Source organism: Aquila chrysaetos, chromosome 3 (genome assembly GCF_900496995.4).
Source record: "Aquila chrysaetos chrysaetos chromosome 3, bAquChr1.4, whole genome shotgun sequence".
Taxonomy (NCBI): Eukaryota; Metazoa; Chordata; class Aves; order Accipitriformes; family Accipitridae; genus Aquila; species Aquila chrysaetos.
In genome coordinates this window covers 61,100,613-61,118,201 of record NC_044006.1, presented here as the reverse complement: position 1 = coordinate 61,118,201, position 17,589 = coordinate 61,100,613, and the positions used below count along the sequence as shown (strand labels likewise).

The window sequence follows — 17,589 nt, the reverse complement described above, 5'->3', positions numbered from 1 at the left end:
GCCTACTACTGTTTCAGGACCTCCCACACATGCTCCTTTGGAGTGCAGGAGCCTCATCTGTCTTACGCAAAGACTCCGCTGTGAAGGGCTCTTACAACTTTCAGTTAGTGAGCATCTGCAGTGTTAAGGTTTTGCTGGTCCTTGAGGATTCAAGCTCAGTCTGGCTGATTTATTACACTGCACCTATCTCCGTGATAGTCAGGATAGTCTTTGAGCTCTTCTAAGTACGATACTCCTGCAGAGTCATTGAAATTGCACTGCGCTAGGACTCAAACCATTTGTAAATACCAGATGATGTTTGAAGCAGAAGGAGGTGTTTCTGCTTCTTCAAAACCTCTTGGCAAATGGGTACAACTTCCTGAATAATTCTGGGCACACGATTCTTCTACTCCAAGAGCCCTTTTGCCTGGTTTGCTGCACTGCCTCTCACTTGCTTGGTGAATAGGAAAACTGAAAACACAGCCCTTCTTGAGATACCTCCCAGTTTACTAGAATCTCTGAGGGCCTGTTCAGAAGGTGTCTGGGAATATTTAGGTTTGGGAAGAAATCCTGTAATGGAAATAATAACAGTGCAAGTTGTGGTGAGCAGGGGCACGAAGACTGCAGTAGCTTCACAAGGGAAAGCAAAGGGAGCAGAACTAAAAACTTGACTCCAAAAAAAAGATGCAGTCGAACACTAAAATAATTTCTGTACAGTTGGAGGTGAGAATAATCCATGGACAGCTATTCCCCCTGCGGTTCACTCAGCAATGTTTCTTTCTGCTGGTTATTCTGCATATGGTCAGGGAGGTGTGTGACTACAGCTCTCTGTGTAGGTTCCTGTAATTCCTCAGGATGCTGAATAAAGGGGTTCCCATCACATTTCTACCTAGAGGAGGAAAGAGATACTTTTCTGATGTATGTGAACTAACCCAGTTTGAAAGAATCCTCAAAACCCAGCTCATGTCCTCACTGGGTGCTCATTCCTGCTTCTCTACTGGCAAAGCACTAATGTGAACACAGCTAAGCATCTCTGAGGACAGGATGATTAATTTCATGATGTGCTGTTCTGTGCCATGTGATATGCTCCATCTGGTCCTTCACAAACTTTAATAAGGTTGTTTTCATAAGATGTCTGTAGGATTTCGCAAAAGGGGAACTGAGGCACCAAACAATTACAGTTTGAAGTCGTTTTGGATACCTAAGACCTTGTGGATGCTCATGATTTCATGACTATACATTCAAAGCACAGCTCTCATTGACCTGTGAGTGCTCAGCACTGCTGAAAATGAGAGCCTGGGCTCTCGAGTCAGAGTGTAGAGGGTGGGAAACACACTGTGGCATCTGTGAAAATGTTGGTTAAAACCACTCATCCAGCCCAACACACAAACCTGTAGCAGAAGCAGAGAGACTGTCCCGTCACTAACATGATTTACCTGGTGCTGTTAAATCCATCTGACTATCTTTTATCTTCTTGTGTTCCCCTCCCACAACAGCCTAGCAGCTGCTGTGCCATGGCGCTGAGGTTGTGCAGGGAAAGGTCTCACCTACTGACCTGGAGCAGGTCCACCCCGCGCCTTTGGGGAGGTGGTGACCACAGAAAATACCACGTGTGATTGTACTGCTGTATCTCGCAGTACACTTAGTGGGAAGGCAGACTGCTTAGGCATTCCCATTTTTGTGCACACATCATATAGAAGCAGATACAGGTATGTATATATATGAATATATCTGTATCTACTTATAGATATAAATAATTTTTAAAATTTCACCTGCGATCCCTTCACCTGTAGGATCTGTTGTGCAACAGTTGTCTGGGGTTACCATGAAGCTCTTTTGCAGCCTACAGCCATTTTTATAGCTGTTTGACTGTTGGAGCCTTGTATGTGCTTATGTACTTCCTTAGAAGTTGCTTGGGTTTTTATGCACATGATCGCAGAGAGCACAATAAGTTTGGGACATAACTTAGGTACCTGGAGTTTAGTAGTTGGACATGAGTATTGTGCACATCCCAGTACCCCTGGATGGAGTGGATGGAAGTAGCTATGTTTAAAAAGGTCATATTTGTCAGTCTCTTCTTTATCTTACAGGCGAGTGAAAGAAACAGTGAATTTCCTCTCCCTGACAGACTTACCCATTCTTTACTCCATGCTGCTGGCTAAACACACCCTGGAAATCAGTTCTGGCATTCACTTACAAGTTCCTCCACTTGCCTGAAAATACAGTACCTTGTAATTTAAATTGCCTTTGTGCAGCATATGCCATGTCTGAGCCCGCTTGGCTCCCTGGGGCAGGAGAGGAGCTGGCTTCTGCGAGTGGGGCCACGGGAACCAGGGGGCACGTTTCTCTGAATTCTGCAGGAGGCTTCTGAAAATATCCTGTGTGCACGCATTCATATCATAACGTTACACCACATATGTAGGGTCTGCTCCCAAACCCACAGCCAACTAGCATAACAAAATCAGATTTTACTGCTGTAGTGTCAGCCTAGGGTTGAAATATGGCTTTGAAACCCTCCCTTTCACCCCGCTTTTTTAATGAAAAACAATCGGGCTGGAGTGTAATAGTGCTTACCCTGGCTGCATTTGACTTTAGCTTTTTACTTTTAAAGCCTTATTTTAGGCTTTAAGAGCTCCCAATTAAACTTTTTAGATCCAGAGTGAAAGCCTGAACGTGCCTGCCTGCACAACAGCGAGATTCCTGGGTGGGAAAAGGATATTTTTATATTAAAAATAAAGAAAATTAACACAGTGGTATGTTTTCTCCCTTCATACTCCTTACTCTTCTTTCTCCTCATGAATCTTCATTTGCCATTTTCTCATTTCCTTTTTCTTTAACATCTCCCATCCCTTTCCCTTATTTCTTTTTTTTCTTCCTCTTCTTTCTCCTCTCTTTATTTCACCCTCCCCCTTCCCTGCTGCCTAACTTGGTTTTCACTGTTAACCCTTAACGGTTTGCAATAGGAGGGCCAACTACTTCATCCTTCCAGTCAGCACAGCACGTGCTGTAAATCCCTTTCTAAATAACACCAAAAAAAAGTGAAGCCTAGGTCAGATATTTGTTTATCCATTATGAAATGCATGTGGGAGACTATCACCAAGGAATCTGACAACATTACACTATTAATTACATGCCAACTCAATGAGGAAAGATTTTATTTCAGTCAGCTTTGCAGGAAACTTGAAAAGAAAATAATACCATATAACCATCAGTTTGTTAACAGCTTGCCTCCGACACTACACAGCCCCGACTGCCATTATAAGCTCTACTAAAGTCTGGCTAAGAAAACAAGTCTCACACAGTGCCCTGCATCTCACCAAGGAGAACACACTGTCACTGGTCATGGGAAATTTAGAGCCAGCCATGACAGCCTGAACAATGAAGTGATTTACACCAGGTTTGTATCTAGTTTGCTAACTCATAAATTCTTACATGCAGGTGCATAGCCCAAGACTGTAAGACCATTTGCACCATGCCTACTATTATGTGGGGCTTTTAGTGCACTTATTAATGCAAATGTTAATACAGACTTGCAAACTCAATTCTCTTTTATGGTTTATAAAATACACCTATCCCAGTCTCTGTGGGCATGTACACTCATTTTATAAAAATCACATGTATTAAAATGTAACTAGATGCCTACTCCCACTTCAGCAGGCTCCAGGCTGCACAGGGAAAAAAGTCTTCGAGTTCCCAGGTATTCAGGAAAAAACTTGAGTGGTACCAGTCCCTCACAGTTAAAGCTTATATCTGATGTTTTGGTGCAAGAAGCAAATTTCAAAGAAACATTTCCCTGAAAAGGCTTGGTCAGAGGCGTGATGGCAAAGGGATATTTCCAACATTGGCAAGACGCAACCTATGGGTCTTAATAGAAGAGATCAGGCCAGGGCTAAAGCTGTTCCTGGAAAAAAAGCACTGGGAGAACAGGGAAAAATATTCACTGTAGCTGTCACTGTGAACATAAATTGTCATTATGCAGTTTGTTCATCTGAAAGGACGTAACAGCTGATGACAGGTCAGTTGTTGTACTTGGTGTCACTGTGAAGCCAAAGGAGTGAGGTAGCGGGATTGTGGGGGTGACTTCATTACAAGCTGCTCCATAACCTCCTCCTGGAAGAAAGAGAGAGCAGTGGTAAATGAAAGCTTTGCTGAAAAGGAAACTTCTCTAGAGCCTGGGCCCAGAGCTTGTTCCTGCAAGTTTCTGACAGCTTTCTTCCTCCCACCCAACAAAAGGACATGGCAATAAATCTTTGTCAGTAGAAACCCGGTACCCCCCTGAGATCGGACCAGCTGTGATTGGTATCCTGCACACTCCCAGGTCACGCTGCCTCGCCGCGTCTGCAGCCACAGGTCATCTGAAACTCCAGCGGGGACTTTCATCCCCCCAGCGAAAGGCTCTGCTGCACAGGCACTGCCAGCCCCGACCGGGCAGTTTCACACAGACCTGCCCAGTCCAGGACCTGCTCTGGCAGGAGGGACAACACTGGGTGCACCCCTTGTGGAGGTGGCCCGGGGTCTGCAGGAGGTCAGCCACGGGGGCGAGTTTGGGGAACATTTCCGTAGGAGACCTTGCGGTTTGGAGTCTTGTCCAGCGTGAGCTTGCCTGTCTGCGCTTCTCCATAATTCATCCTTAATAGGTCTGATGTCCCTGAGGAAGCCTGAGAGGATGGTGCAAAAGGAAAAGGGTTTTAAGAGTTTCTGTGCTGGATTGGATGAGTCCTGCCTGTGTGTAGAAAGCCTTTGCTATGTGGGCTGCTGGCTGAGCAGTATCCACGTTCTGAAACTCATTTGTCTGTTCGTATCAGGCTCAAAATGGGAGTCCTGCAAGTATCAGCATGGGAAGGGCAACTCCTGCTTCCTCCAATTCAAGCTAGAGGAGCTGAGGTTTGCTGTGCTGGGGTTTTTCAAAAGGTGCTATGGTCTTTGCATCAAGATTAAATGACATTTCTTGTAAGAGGAAAGGGCCTGGCCTGGTGCTTTGGGCCCTTGTGCTGCCGAGCAGCCTGGGCTGAGCCACCTTCCCTCCCCAGATGCGGGTGAAGGTTAGTGATGTTGTATGATTCGTGGTTTACTTTGGGATCCTTTGGGAGGAAAGGAGCTCTGTCAATGCGGAGGAGTACAGGGATATTAACGCCAGTTAACCCAGTTTTGTTCTTGGAGAACCAGAGAGCTGAAAGTTGTACATGCCCTGAAATTGCGGCTTGGAAAATACTAGAGTCAAGGTGTGTGTGTGTGACCTACCAAAATACCTCATCTCACCACTAATTTACTCACACATGTAAACTTCATTTTTCATTCAGCTGCCCCAATTTATTTCCTGTTCCTCCCTCTTTTTCCTCCTCTTGCTTGTTTTGAAAATGCTGGTCAACACATGTTAAGCCAGAGTCTCCAAAAGCAACAAAAGAAAGTTCAGGAGAGGCAGCGAGAGAAACAGCTGAATAGCATTGCCAATTTTAAAATGAAGATAAGTTATACAGGACCTTTTATTGAATCAACAAATATTTTATAGTGTTCACCATTTGGGGCCAGCAGTTCTTTTTTTCCCTCCGTTTTGAGCTAGAATAGAAGGTGTGTAATTCGTCAGGAATCTGTACATGTTTAAGTAGCTTCAAGAAATACCATGGTCATGTGGGACTGACCTACTGTGTCTTGACTTCCATGTCCATTTTTTCCCCACTACATAATGTTCTGTACCCTTTCCTCTCTGTCTCATTCCCTCATTCACACATTCTTTCCCCTGTTGGTTTCAAGCCATCTTTTCTTTGTCAGTGTTACCTGATAACACAAACCAGGGGTTTAAGCCAGTTGTTGCAGTTCGGCTTGAGCTGTATATAACACCGAGCAGGGGAGCAACGTGGATGCTTCTTGGTCCTACGTAAGTGGTCAGTCTTTTCTTTTTCTGTTCCCGGCAGGGCCTTTAGGGGAAGTCAGTTCATCACCACACACATGTGACATTCTTAGGTCAGAATTCTTAGATCCAAAGAATAAAATGTAACTGTAATTAACATTGCTTAGCACACCCCTGAAGTCATCCAAGTATATAAAAGTTATTAGTCTGGACTCGGTGAATGGTAAGGGTTTGAATTGTTCTGAAATATTCGAATGTGCCGCAAGCACCACGTAGCCAGAGAGCCTTTGTATGTTGTAAATTGGAGTAGGCATATGTGCTACGGCATTTATGCTCTGGCTTTCTTCTCTAATACTGGATGCAGTATGTAAAAGGGCACTGTGTATGTCCTTAGATGTGTATCTTCTTGTGAATTATTTGTATATTGTTTTGACAACAGTCAGGTGTAATGGCAATGTACTGGAGATAAGTGATGCCATTGTCCAGTTTAAGGATGGTTTGCCTGCAAGAACGGTGGGGTATATTTTCTTTTGGTGGGCCTTTCTGATAGCAGAAGAACAAAAGAAAACATTTTAAATATAGGAGAAATCCTGGAAAATTCTGCTCTTAAATGCTTTTGAAATGGTCAAAGTATTGCCTAGGCATGTTGTCTTTGGACTTCTGAGACTCATTTCCATCTCTGCTAAAATGGGACTGCAGGCTACCTTGCAAGAGAGCTGTCAGGATCAGGCAGTGAATATTTATGAAGAAATTTTGTGGTGAAAAAAAAAAAAAAAAGCTACATATATTATTAATAATTATGTGAGTCCTGAAAAATACCATACTGTATCACAAAGCTGGTATTGTCTGGTGACTACACCCCTGGCACTGCGTGCTACAGTAAACTGTGTACTGAAAACTCATACTAATGGAAAGGTATACAGGATTCCATTGGTAAGTGATTTATAGTGACTTCCTATTATAAACAAGAGGGAACAAATATCCCGCCTTGCTGGTTTCTTTGGGCGGATGGTGAGAGCAGAATGAGACATTCCTGGCCAGGCAAAAGCTGATTCTTTGGATGCTTGCAACTGGGAGCAGAACGAAGCACCAGAAAGTGAAGTATAAATGACAATTCCTAATTATAAATGATTGAATTTCCATTTTCATAGTGCTTAAAACTTTCCAGTTGTAGAGCAAATGACCACTGTTTTAGGCGATTTCCAAACTTGTAACAAAAAGATGTTTCTGGTATTTAATATTAAATAGACTTACTATAGGATCTCAATATATGCTGAAAGCCTACCAACACCCTTTCACAAGAAGCACATTGCTTTCTGAGGCAGAACAAACCACCTTCAGCAGCAGCTTCCTTTTGGGTTTCAATTAATAAATCTGCTATTGAGCACAACTGTAGTTTGTTTAGGAAAGTTACTTGTGCTGGCCAGTGGCATTCTGTTGATAAACTTGAGTGTACACCCTATCAAATAAGTCTTGGGAACAGCGTGGAATATAATAATGCATCAGCATTGGCTTTCTCTGGAGTCACTTGACAAATTGATCTAAGCTTGACAAGTCTGTAGGGGTTGAAATTTGTGTGACAGCCTGCCTTCATCCAACTAGTGAGAGGACCACACTTTTTCTGGAGAGACTGAGGCTACTCGGTGGCATTTGGTACGCTGCATGATTTTTCCATTCCTTCTGTCACCATTTCCAGAGTTGTTACCCAGTCCCCGTGCCATTTCCTCATTGCCTCAGAGAAGAAATCTAGGAACATGTTGTGTGATGGTCAAGAAACCAAACACTTTCCATACTGAGAATGCTGTTCTTCGATTATATTCATGAAACAGTCTCACCAAAATGTTGCTTTTACAGGTGAAACGACTTTGCAATTGTTGTGCAGATACGTCAAATACCAAAAGCTTTAATTATCAAAAGCTTCAATTAGTAGTAGGGCGTAGAGCAGGTAGATTGCAAAAGATGAAGAAAAAGCAAAATGTCAGGCAAGATTCACCTTTTTTTTTTTTTTTTTAAATTCAATAAAATTTTGTCATCTGTGTTCCCTCTCTTGTCAGTGAAGAGCCGGACATGGCCAGACTGGGTTTCTTCCAGGCTGAGCTAAGCAGTTAAGGCTGTAGTTACACCACCAGTTTAGTCTCCAAAGGAGAGATATGGTCCTGCCATCATCCAGGTCACAGCATATCCACACAGATGATAACGCTGCCCAAAGGGAAACAGTGGGAGGAGGTGGACATAGAGGAGGGCTTCGTGGTCTGGTTTTGCAGCAGCACTCAGGGATGTTGGACTGCGGTGTTAGATAAGTGGGCTGAAACCACTTCTTGGAGGACATCTCTGTTGTTTGTGAATGGAGTCTGGACAACTAGCCTAGATAAAGATATATGACTTAGATGGCAGATGCATGGCAAGTGAGGTGAACCCTACTCTTCTTTCTGAGTTGGATCAAGTTGGTTTGACCAGCAAGATGTCAAGGAGAGCATGGGGACTGGTCTTCGTCTCTCTCAAGGTGGCTATCCCCATCCAAAAAATGATAGTAATATTTATGTCCTTCACTAGGGGCTGTTCAGACAGATGTGAGCTGCTTGGATGCTATGGTAGTGCAAACTGGGATATGCTGTCAGAGGTTTGGTATAGCAGAAAAAGATTTTTGGCAAGAAAAAGGGGGCCTGTGCTTTGAAATGATGGATTTTCAGACTTCATTGTACTAACATGCTTTTACAGCAGTTATTAGCAAGAGCTTTGCAAATTATCAATGATGGTTTTCTTATAACCCAGTTTCAAGTTTCTTTGACATAAATAGTTTGAAAAAACATAAGATCTGAATGGAATAAAAAAAAGACTTGTAATTCAGGAAAAATCTTCAGCAAAGTTAAAGAATGGATAGCTCTTTGCTCCTGGATTTTATTTTTTAACTTTGCTACTGCTTTATATACCATGGGCAAGCCGCTTTCTTTCAGAGCTGGCTAAACACCAGTAAAAAATATTTGCAAATACTCCTTCAAATAAACGCTGGAATTGGAATGTGTGTCACCATTCACACCTACTTTCCTCAGAAGTTTGTACAAGCAATTTTTTTGTTCATAGGAAATATTTTCCAATAGCAAAAGAAACTGACAGATGCTTGAGAGGTGTATTTATATCCAGGTTTGCTCTGGCAACGACATTCTCTATTACTTGCCATTTCCATTTCTATACCTACTGACCTATTCAGTCCTAAACCTTCTCTTTAAAATTGTCTCTATTAAGAAAAAAAATGAAGCAGGGCTGAAAAATTACTTGTAGCCAAGTACAGCATGAAGAAGGAGACTTTTGGTGTCATTCAGTGATCTCTGGATCAAATGGTTCTTTTTTCCTTGGTTCCCTCTCTTCTGCATAGATTGAACTTCCCCCTCTTGAATCCCATTCAAGAATTGATCTAGGAGACCTTAAGAGATACTGATTTAAGATGTGCTCTTTTGGAACAAAATGTAAACCTTGGTCACTTGTGGACATTTATTTATAAAGCTGTTTTGTGAAAGGATGGAGGCCTGCTAAATCAAACAGCTTGGCAAACATCTGACCTCTGAAATTAGAGCTGGTCTCCCTGCATTTCTTTGGTGAGACTGTGGTCTTCAGTAACCACCTCCAAGTGCTGGGAGCGCGGCTGGGCCGAGTTGTTTGACGTGGGTTGGCTGTATGAGAAAACAGGCTGCTGGTCTGTGGTGGGCAAAGTCGCTTGTAAGTGGAGAGCTACCAAGGGTTGCAATGTGCTTTGAGACCTATTCCACTGGAAGCTCTGTTTAAAGAAAAGATCAACTTTTAATTAATAATCTGATGGAAATCCAGCAATAAGGTTGATTTTTAGTTGGGAATCTAGCCTCATAAGGAGGTGCATTACTTTATGAGATCTGTGCTGCGTTTAGGGGCTTTTTGGGTCTTGTAGCCATTAGTGTTCATGCCGTTGCTCTTTCTTTTGTTTGGCTCGTTCTCCATAGGTATTGCAGTTAGACATCAGCTTCTCACTCCTCTATAATGCGTTTCTGTGTCAGGATAGCAAGCCCACTGAATAAAGCTTATACATTTCTGCCTGGTAAATATTTCTGGCTTCTCTGCGACGTGAGGACTTAATGAATGAACAAATGTGACTCTTGATGGGAAAGTGTAGCTTATGCCTGTGATGCAATTTCATCTTTGAAGGCTGTTGACCAGGTGTGCTTGTTACTTGTAGCCTTCTCAGCCTGCCTCTGACTGAGTTGCAGCCTGGGCAAGGGGCGCATTAAAAACCACATACATCGTGTGTGCATGGGTGAAAGTCCTATTTTTAGTGCATACAAGAAGGCATTCACTGAAGGGCAACGAAGCTGATTTTTATTTTTAGGTTTTGCAATTCCTTACGTCCTTGGGATGTTTTGAAAAACTAGCTCTATCACCCTGCAAAATGTGGGTGAACCTCCAAGACCAGCTTTATTCTCACTATTGGCAAGATAACCTTTTCCCAGACATAGGCTGGCGTGGGATGCGCTGGGCAGGGTTCTGCACCGGTTCTGCCAGTGCGGTTCTGGTGAGGCTTAGTGAGGTTCTGCCTCACCAAAGCCTATTTCTGTAAGGTCGTGTTTCGGGAACCTCCCCACAGCGTTTTTTTTTGACATGTGCCCTGCTCCAAGCTCAGTGTAGATTTCTCCAGACACACGCTTGCATGAAGCTGGCCCTTTATATGTGTCCAAACAAAGATTTTATTTGGAAATCTTGTATCAGTTTCGGAATTAATCTTGGGTTATTTTTCCATATGCCTATTCTATTCCATGAACTTGCTTGTTTTAAAAACTATTAAAAGAAAATAGACACCTTTTTTTTTCCTGTTTTCAGAAACTCTGGAGAATGGACCAAATAAGTGTGAAAGGTGAGTAAGGGCTTTCACAGTTTTCAATAATAATAATAATAATAATAATAATAATAATAATAATATTTATTATATAAATTATATATTGTGATAATATATATTATTATGGTTTTCCTGACATCACATAGCTGTGTAAGCTGTATGTGTAAATATTTGTTATTGCTTGAATCTAGCGCAGCTAACAGAAAAGGAAACAGCAAAGATGAAACATACTGGAAGGAGATCAATGCAGCTATGGCCCTAACGAACCTTGCCCAGGGGAAGGATAAACTGCAGGGAACTACCAGCTGCATCATTCAGAAATCATCACATATATCAGAAGTAAAGACTGTTAAAGTGCCATTAGTTCAGCAGTTTTAAGAGATGGGTCCTTTTTCTTTTTCCTGTCAAATGGACATTTTCCTCACAGGATTGGTTTTCAGCAAAATCAGATTCACAGATATGAGGCAAATGTGGAAAATAGGCCCCCTTTAACAGTATGGTCAGTTTAAAAAAATAATGTTCCTTCTGACTCAGACGTTTTCATTGTATTAAATGAAATGTTCAATTGCTTCTATAAAAGGCATGTAAATTATAAAAAAACTGTTTTTATCAAAACATTAACTTATTTTATGTTAATCAAAGTGCGCATAAGATGTTTGCATTGCTATTACAGTAAGTGCCTTGCTTTCAAAAAATAAGCTATAACGTGGGCATAGTACAACAGTATTATGCCTCAAAATGACAATGCCATAATGCTTAAACTTTGTATATTATTCCAAGTGGGCTTAGGCAGCCTAGGGCTAAACACATTACTGCTGGAGGCCCTGGAGAGTTGTGCTTATTTGACTTGTACAAATTGACGAGTCTTAATGAAATTGTTACATCATTTTCTCTCTCTCTTTTTAATCAACAGTGTTATAAAAATTGTACAGTATGTTTTGTCAAGGTGACAATGAGGTTGTTATGCATGTTTCTTACCTGTATATGCAGTATATTAAAATACCAAAATCATTCCTTTGAAAAGTGCAATACTCTAGAACACACAAATTTAGGAAATAAGTTAATTGTTCAGATTATTTTGAACTTATACCTATGCTCCCAGCTGTGTTGCTCATTAAAGATTTCTAGTTGAGAAGGTTCTAGCCAGACTAGCTGTAAATTCAAGTTGAATGTCTATAATTTTAAAGCTTTGCTAGTGGCTTACTGAAGTTTTGATGGAAGTAAAATTGATTCCTTCTTGTACAAAAATAAATCTATAGTGCCATTTATTATTTGCAATGGAGCTCAAAAAAAAATTTCCATGGTGGAACTTATTACTTTAATGTGGTTTAAACATTTTTATTTTGTAGGTACTGCATAAATGAGGACGGTTGATTGACAGGTCACATTTCAGTGAGAAAAAGCTATAATATAAACTATCAAAGCCCAAACTAGAAACACAAATGGGAAATGAAACATTGAAAAATCTCAGCATTTAAAGTGGGAGGGTTTTAAGTAGATAATAAACCATGTATTAAACGTTATGTCTCTAAACTTGACTGCTATTGAGCGTAATAACTAGCATAAAATCAGGTTTATTTTTAAGTTTTATTGGGAGGTGTACAAGTTATTCTTAAGTCATGTAACAATAGTCTAATGAGGTTTACAGTGCTTGAATAAACAGTGGCAAAGCCAAAACCAATTTATACTGAATCAGTTACAGAAAACTGGAAAAGAGCTGATTGTTGCTAGGATTTGGATTTTTTCCTGTGAGTATCCTGTCAGGTTTTTTCCTACTTACCCCTTTCCTTGTTTCTCTTTTCGGTGAGCCATCAATGAACAAGACAAGACTTTAGTCCTGCTCCCACTGAGTTTAATGGCAGAACTCCCACTTCAGTGGAAGCAGGACTGTGCTAATGATGAAACTAACTTGCAAGTAGAGGCTGTTCCAGTTGCACTAAAATAGTCAATATACATTGCAAATATCAGCCTTGGTGTGACTTCTTAGGAAACTTCTTGATGTAACATAACATGTTGTTGGGTTTATTTAGTGTACAATGAAAATGATTTGATATGAAAATATTTTGTACATATATATTTTTACTTTGTTTTCTAAATTGCTGATTTGCATTGACTTAAAGTGCCAAGCAAGAAATGTATGTCATGACTGTATGAACAGTTGAAGTATGTTTTACTGACTTGCATCATTATATGTCTAAGATTCCATGACATTAATTTTTGATACTTTACTGGATTTTGACATAATAATGTGAGTTTCTAACTAATAGCAGAGAGTTAATACTTCACTTTTGTTCATACTATTATAAGTTATTCTGGTATTAAATATTTTGTGACAATAAATTGATGGTTTTGACAAACTTTTCTGTTAGAAATATTCAGTGGTTTTGTCTGTATAAACGACAACAAAATTTGTCATGTAAAAAAGGTACTTTTGGGGACTTCTCTGGAGTAAAACTGGAGAAGACAAGCCATTGTATAAACAACTTGTTCATGGTTCTTTTTTTAAATTATCAAAGCACAAAGAATAATCTGTAAAACACATCAAGTGGGTTTTAAATTTAAGAAATACTTGGCATAATTTCTTGTTACCATTTCCTTTAATTTATTTTTTTTCTACTGCTGCTTTAGAGTTTTCTGAAAACACAAATTCTAATGAATTATGTGTGTGTCTTTTTTTAAATAACAAAAATCATGATCAGTGCTGAGCCAACAGCTAATGAAGACTCAATAATTATTTATGATATTGGAAAAACAAACATTATTACTATTGCTCTTCTTTGTTTCAACATATGTAACCATTTTAGTAAAATAAATAACTGCAAACAACATCTTACTGGTTTGAATTAAGTATTCATTTATCTGTCCTTAGTCATTTGCATTTCTGGTTTCCTGTTATAGTCGGAGTTTCTCTATACTAGGATACAAGCATGTGATAGGCAAAGACAAAACAGGAATGCTAGTCTTTTGATTAATACACCTTGTGGTGCACAGTTACGTGAAGTAGTTTAGCACATCCCTGATGAAAATGACTGTTCAGCAAGTTTAGGCTAATGACTGCTAATGACAACATGGCATGATGCTTATAGGTCCTCCACATTGGAGGAGTGCAGAAGGAAGCCATAGCTAATCACTGTCCCGAATCACTGGAGAAGGTCTATGAGCTGGGAAAGACTTTGGTCATTTAGGGTTTTTTCTGAGTACAGGCTACATTTCTTTACAGTACCATGTATGGATACACTCTGGCTGTGGAGCCTTGGTGGAGAAGGAGATGCAGTTAGACCATCTAGAAGTTCAGTGCTCATAGTAAGGAGAGCCCATTGCAACTAGCCTCCTAACTTTTATGCCTCAGCAAAGTTCCTCCAGTTGCATGGGAGGGGTGATAATTAAGGTTTTGGTGGGCAATTGGTACTTTCAGGATTTATGTCCTGCTTATCTGTGATATGTGTATACCTCTGTAACATCTGTGGCCATCAAACATGTGGGACATTTGGATATTCAGTTGATATGCAAGTTCCTGAGGGAATATGTACAGCCTGACTTCTGCTGTTGGGAATGCGTAGAAACACCCACATCCTAATGATGCTGAGCTTCTTGGCATCTACTTTGTACCCGAGTCAGACATGAAGAAACCAACTCATTCTGCTCCCACCTACTCTTCACATCATTTGCAAGAGGTGAGCACTCCCAGCCTCTTATAAACCATTGAAAGCAAGGCAAGCTCAAATTTTGCCAGGTTGCTCAGTAGTTAGAATATACTTTGGGGTCAGGACTACGGTCTCCTCTTCCAGCATGATACAACAGCTACAACCACTGGACTATAGTTCTCACTTTGTGGCCTCATGTTCTCAGTTGGTGGCCTAATGTATAAATATGTATGCCAGGTGAAGCAGTTCCACCAGGGAGACTGAGAGCAAGTCCCAGGACAACACATAGGTCATTCTGAGGACATTTGATAACTTGGTGGCTTAAGTTTTAACTTGGAGTTTGGCAAAGGATGGTGGCTAGACTTGGATGCCCACGTGCAAGTGCATGAAATAACCACTGCACTGTGGGTTAGAAGGAGAAGATGAGGAAGGGAGGTTGATAGCACCTCTGTACTGTGCAAGGAAGAATGGGTTTAGCTTAGGCTAGGGGAAAGACTATGTGGGCTTAAACCTGTTTCTTCATTATTGCTTTACTCAGCTAGTTTTTCATTATGTGCCCTGCCTTTGATGAATGATGTTTTTATCCACCTAAACTATCCATCAATGGAGCTCCACAACACCAAATGTGAGATGCTATTACAGGAAGCAGCCTTGATTATAAAAATAAGTGGGATCTCTGATAATCATGAGCTTCCGGAACTCACCGTACTCTTAATATCCAGAAAGTCCTTCTTTGTATCCCCTGCGACATCCCCAGCAGTGGGAGAGAGTGTGGGACTTGTTCTGCATGAGTCAAAAGGGGACCTGCACTGGGGAAAGGAGTTTGTGGCTGCCCTGGGGATGCTCTGGAGTACCAGGGAACTGCCTTTTCTCCCTGCTTCGCCAGTGACTGAACGCTGGTGTGAGGAATCACTCAGGGCCAGTCAGGGCTATCGGGTAGCCTGCCGGTGGGGCACACCATACCCTGCCTACCAAGGCACTGCCAAGCAGCAGGTCTGCAGCCACCAAGCTCAGCCCCTCCTTCAGGAATCCTTCCAGAGGTTTTCAGGCTCAGTGATGCCTCTGTTTCTTTTGGTCTTGAGGAAGCTCTGGGCCATATTCCCCTGCACGGCTTCCAAGGGCTGAAGGAGACAGTTGTGTCTGCTGGTAAGTCTCCTGTGGGGTGGAAGATGAGAGTAAGTGTGACTTACTCCAACCTCCCAAAGCTGCAACAAAGCTCCTATAAATTGAGCTCCACCACGGCTATACAAGTCTTATTCATAATTTCTGCATTCAACAGAGCACTGAGGACCTCAGAGCAGCCCTGGCAGAGCCGGGATCCCTGTACTGCCAGGACAGAAAAGCAGTTACAACAGCAAAGCTTGTCACTGCTGCTTGGGCTGGCTAGTGCCTCAGATGCCCACGTGCTATGTGGCAAAGGGAAGGGTGCGGCTGTCTTTCATTGTGGCTGACTTTCTCACACATACCAAGGGTTTTTGCTGTGGAATCTCACATTCTGCTATGAAGCCTTCAACTCAAGTTGTGCTTCCACTCAGTCCTTAGTGTGACTACACTTTCTTAAACCCTGGCCTGTTACTTGAAGGAAAATGGAGCCCGGACTTGGCACTGACTGAGGGCACAGACTGAGGGCACCAGACCCCCCAGTACTCCGCAAGCAGCTCTGAAGTCCAGGGGGCACCAATTCAGTGGTCACAATGACAGCTTCAAGCATGACAGACCCCTGGTCTAGTCGTCTGTTACGATAAACAATCTGTGAGACCCTTGGAGAATCAGAAAGAACCTCAAAGGGATCCAGGCTCCTAACTTAACAAATCCAAGCATTTCTGAAGGTCTGAGGGCCAAGGCATGTTTCCATGGCCAAGTGCAGACAGTTGCATGCCTGCTCTGAGCCAGCTGGACAGAAACATGGCCTAGTTCAGAAACTGGGTAGCCAAGTCTGGCATAAAGCCTGAGCTGCTACATCAAGGTCCCCAGCAGAGCGTGGACTGGACTCAGCACAGTGCGACTATGTCTGTGCAGCTTTTGGACCATTGCTTATTCTATGCCTTCACTTGTCCACAGCAATGTCCTCAAATTTCTCTGTGCTTTGGTGCAGCATTTCAAAGAGGACAATAATACTGCTCTGCATGGGCTGAGCTGTTGTGTGTAGAAGGATGATGATAGTTGGGAGCTGCTCTGGTGAAATACCTACCTAGCCTAGTTAGCTATGGCAGGAAAGTGAGATGAAGCATGATGCAAAGGGCTGAAATGCCTGAGAGAACTGCTTTGACACACTGCAACGGAGGTTACAGGAATCTAGCCTGGATGTGAATTCATGTTGTACAAGCTGGTTTGCCAGCGTCTGGGTGTGCTCAATCCCCATTAGCAGCAGAATTGAGACCTAAACACACAGCTTTCACAGTGCTGGGTTGCTGAGCCAGTGTTTAGTTTTGGGCCCCATCTTGAAACTCCTCTTGTTTAACAAGGAGGGAGGAGGCTGGCTAAAATACAAGTACCTTGTGAAAAAAAGAAGAAGAAGAAAAAAAAAGAAGTGGAAAAGAGACATGAATGCCTAATGCAACAGAAAAAAAAATCCCAAACCTCCTTAATGTTGCTGTTATGTCAGCTTGGGTTATTGGCAGTGGAAGTGGTTATTGGCAGCGGAAGTTAGACCTGGCTCAAGGCTAATATAACTCACGCACCTGACTTTTTAAAAGGAGCTGAGATCTGGTTTCTTTATGGATAGGCTTTTTTTCATTTGTGGTGTTGGTCCCTTCTTCAGATTTCCTTAACTTTCCTTTCAGCCTGTTTTGGACTTGATTCTCCTTCTATCTTTCTTCCTGCCTGAAAAGTCTCCTGTTACATGCATACAGCAATGGGATCCTTCAGGCCAAAGCTCATTCTTCTGGCTTTGCAGTTTCTAGGGCCATATAGGTGAAGGATGTATAATTCAACAAGCTGGTGTTCAGTGACAAAGTCTGGTATCTCCCTTCTCCCAGCCCAGGGCCAGTGAACATATGAAGTCTCAGGAGTGTGCAATAGAGGCTCTTCAACCAACAAGCTCCACCATCTATCACTTCACTCCTAACTACTACTGCTTTTGGCTATCTTAACTCCCCAAAGGACTGTCAATTTAACCATAACTACCTAAGAACTGCCAAGTCTCTTTTTATGAGCTGCTGTTGAGAGTTTAGCTATTTAAGGCTGATTTTAAACAATTTTTATTGGTACTTCGTGGCATGTGCCTGATTTACAGTGCTGTAAATAACCACAAATTAGGG

The 17,589-nt window shown here is 41.9% G+C and overlaps 1 protein-coding gene across 4 annotated transcripts in view; it reads left to right on the top strand.

Moving 5' to 3' along the window:
* Positions 1–13,513, top strand: part of MKX (mohawk homeobox) — a 49,481-nt gene extending 35,968 nt beyond the window's left edge. For 3 of the 4 annotated variants that reach the window (XM_030010485.1, XM_030010482.1, XM_030010483.1), the window contains exons 6-7: positions 10,670–10,703; positions 10,877–13,513. In XM_030010485.1, the coding sequence (XP_029866345.1) occupies positions 10,670–10,703; positions 10,877–11,063 (221 nt within the window). In that variant the 3' untranslated portion in view covers positions 11,064–13,513. The remainder of the gene's footprint in view (positions 1–10,669; positions 10,704–10,876) is intronic. The other variant, XM_030010486.1, reaches the window with a different exon arrangement.
* Positions 13,514–17,589: the final 4,076 nt, after the last annotated feature.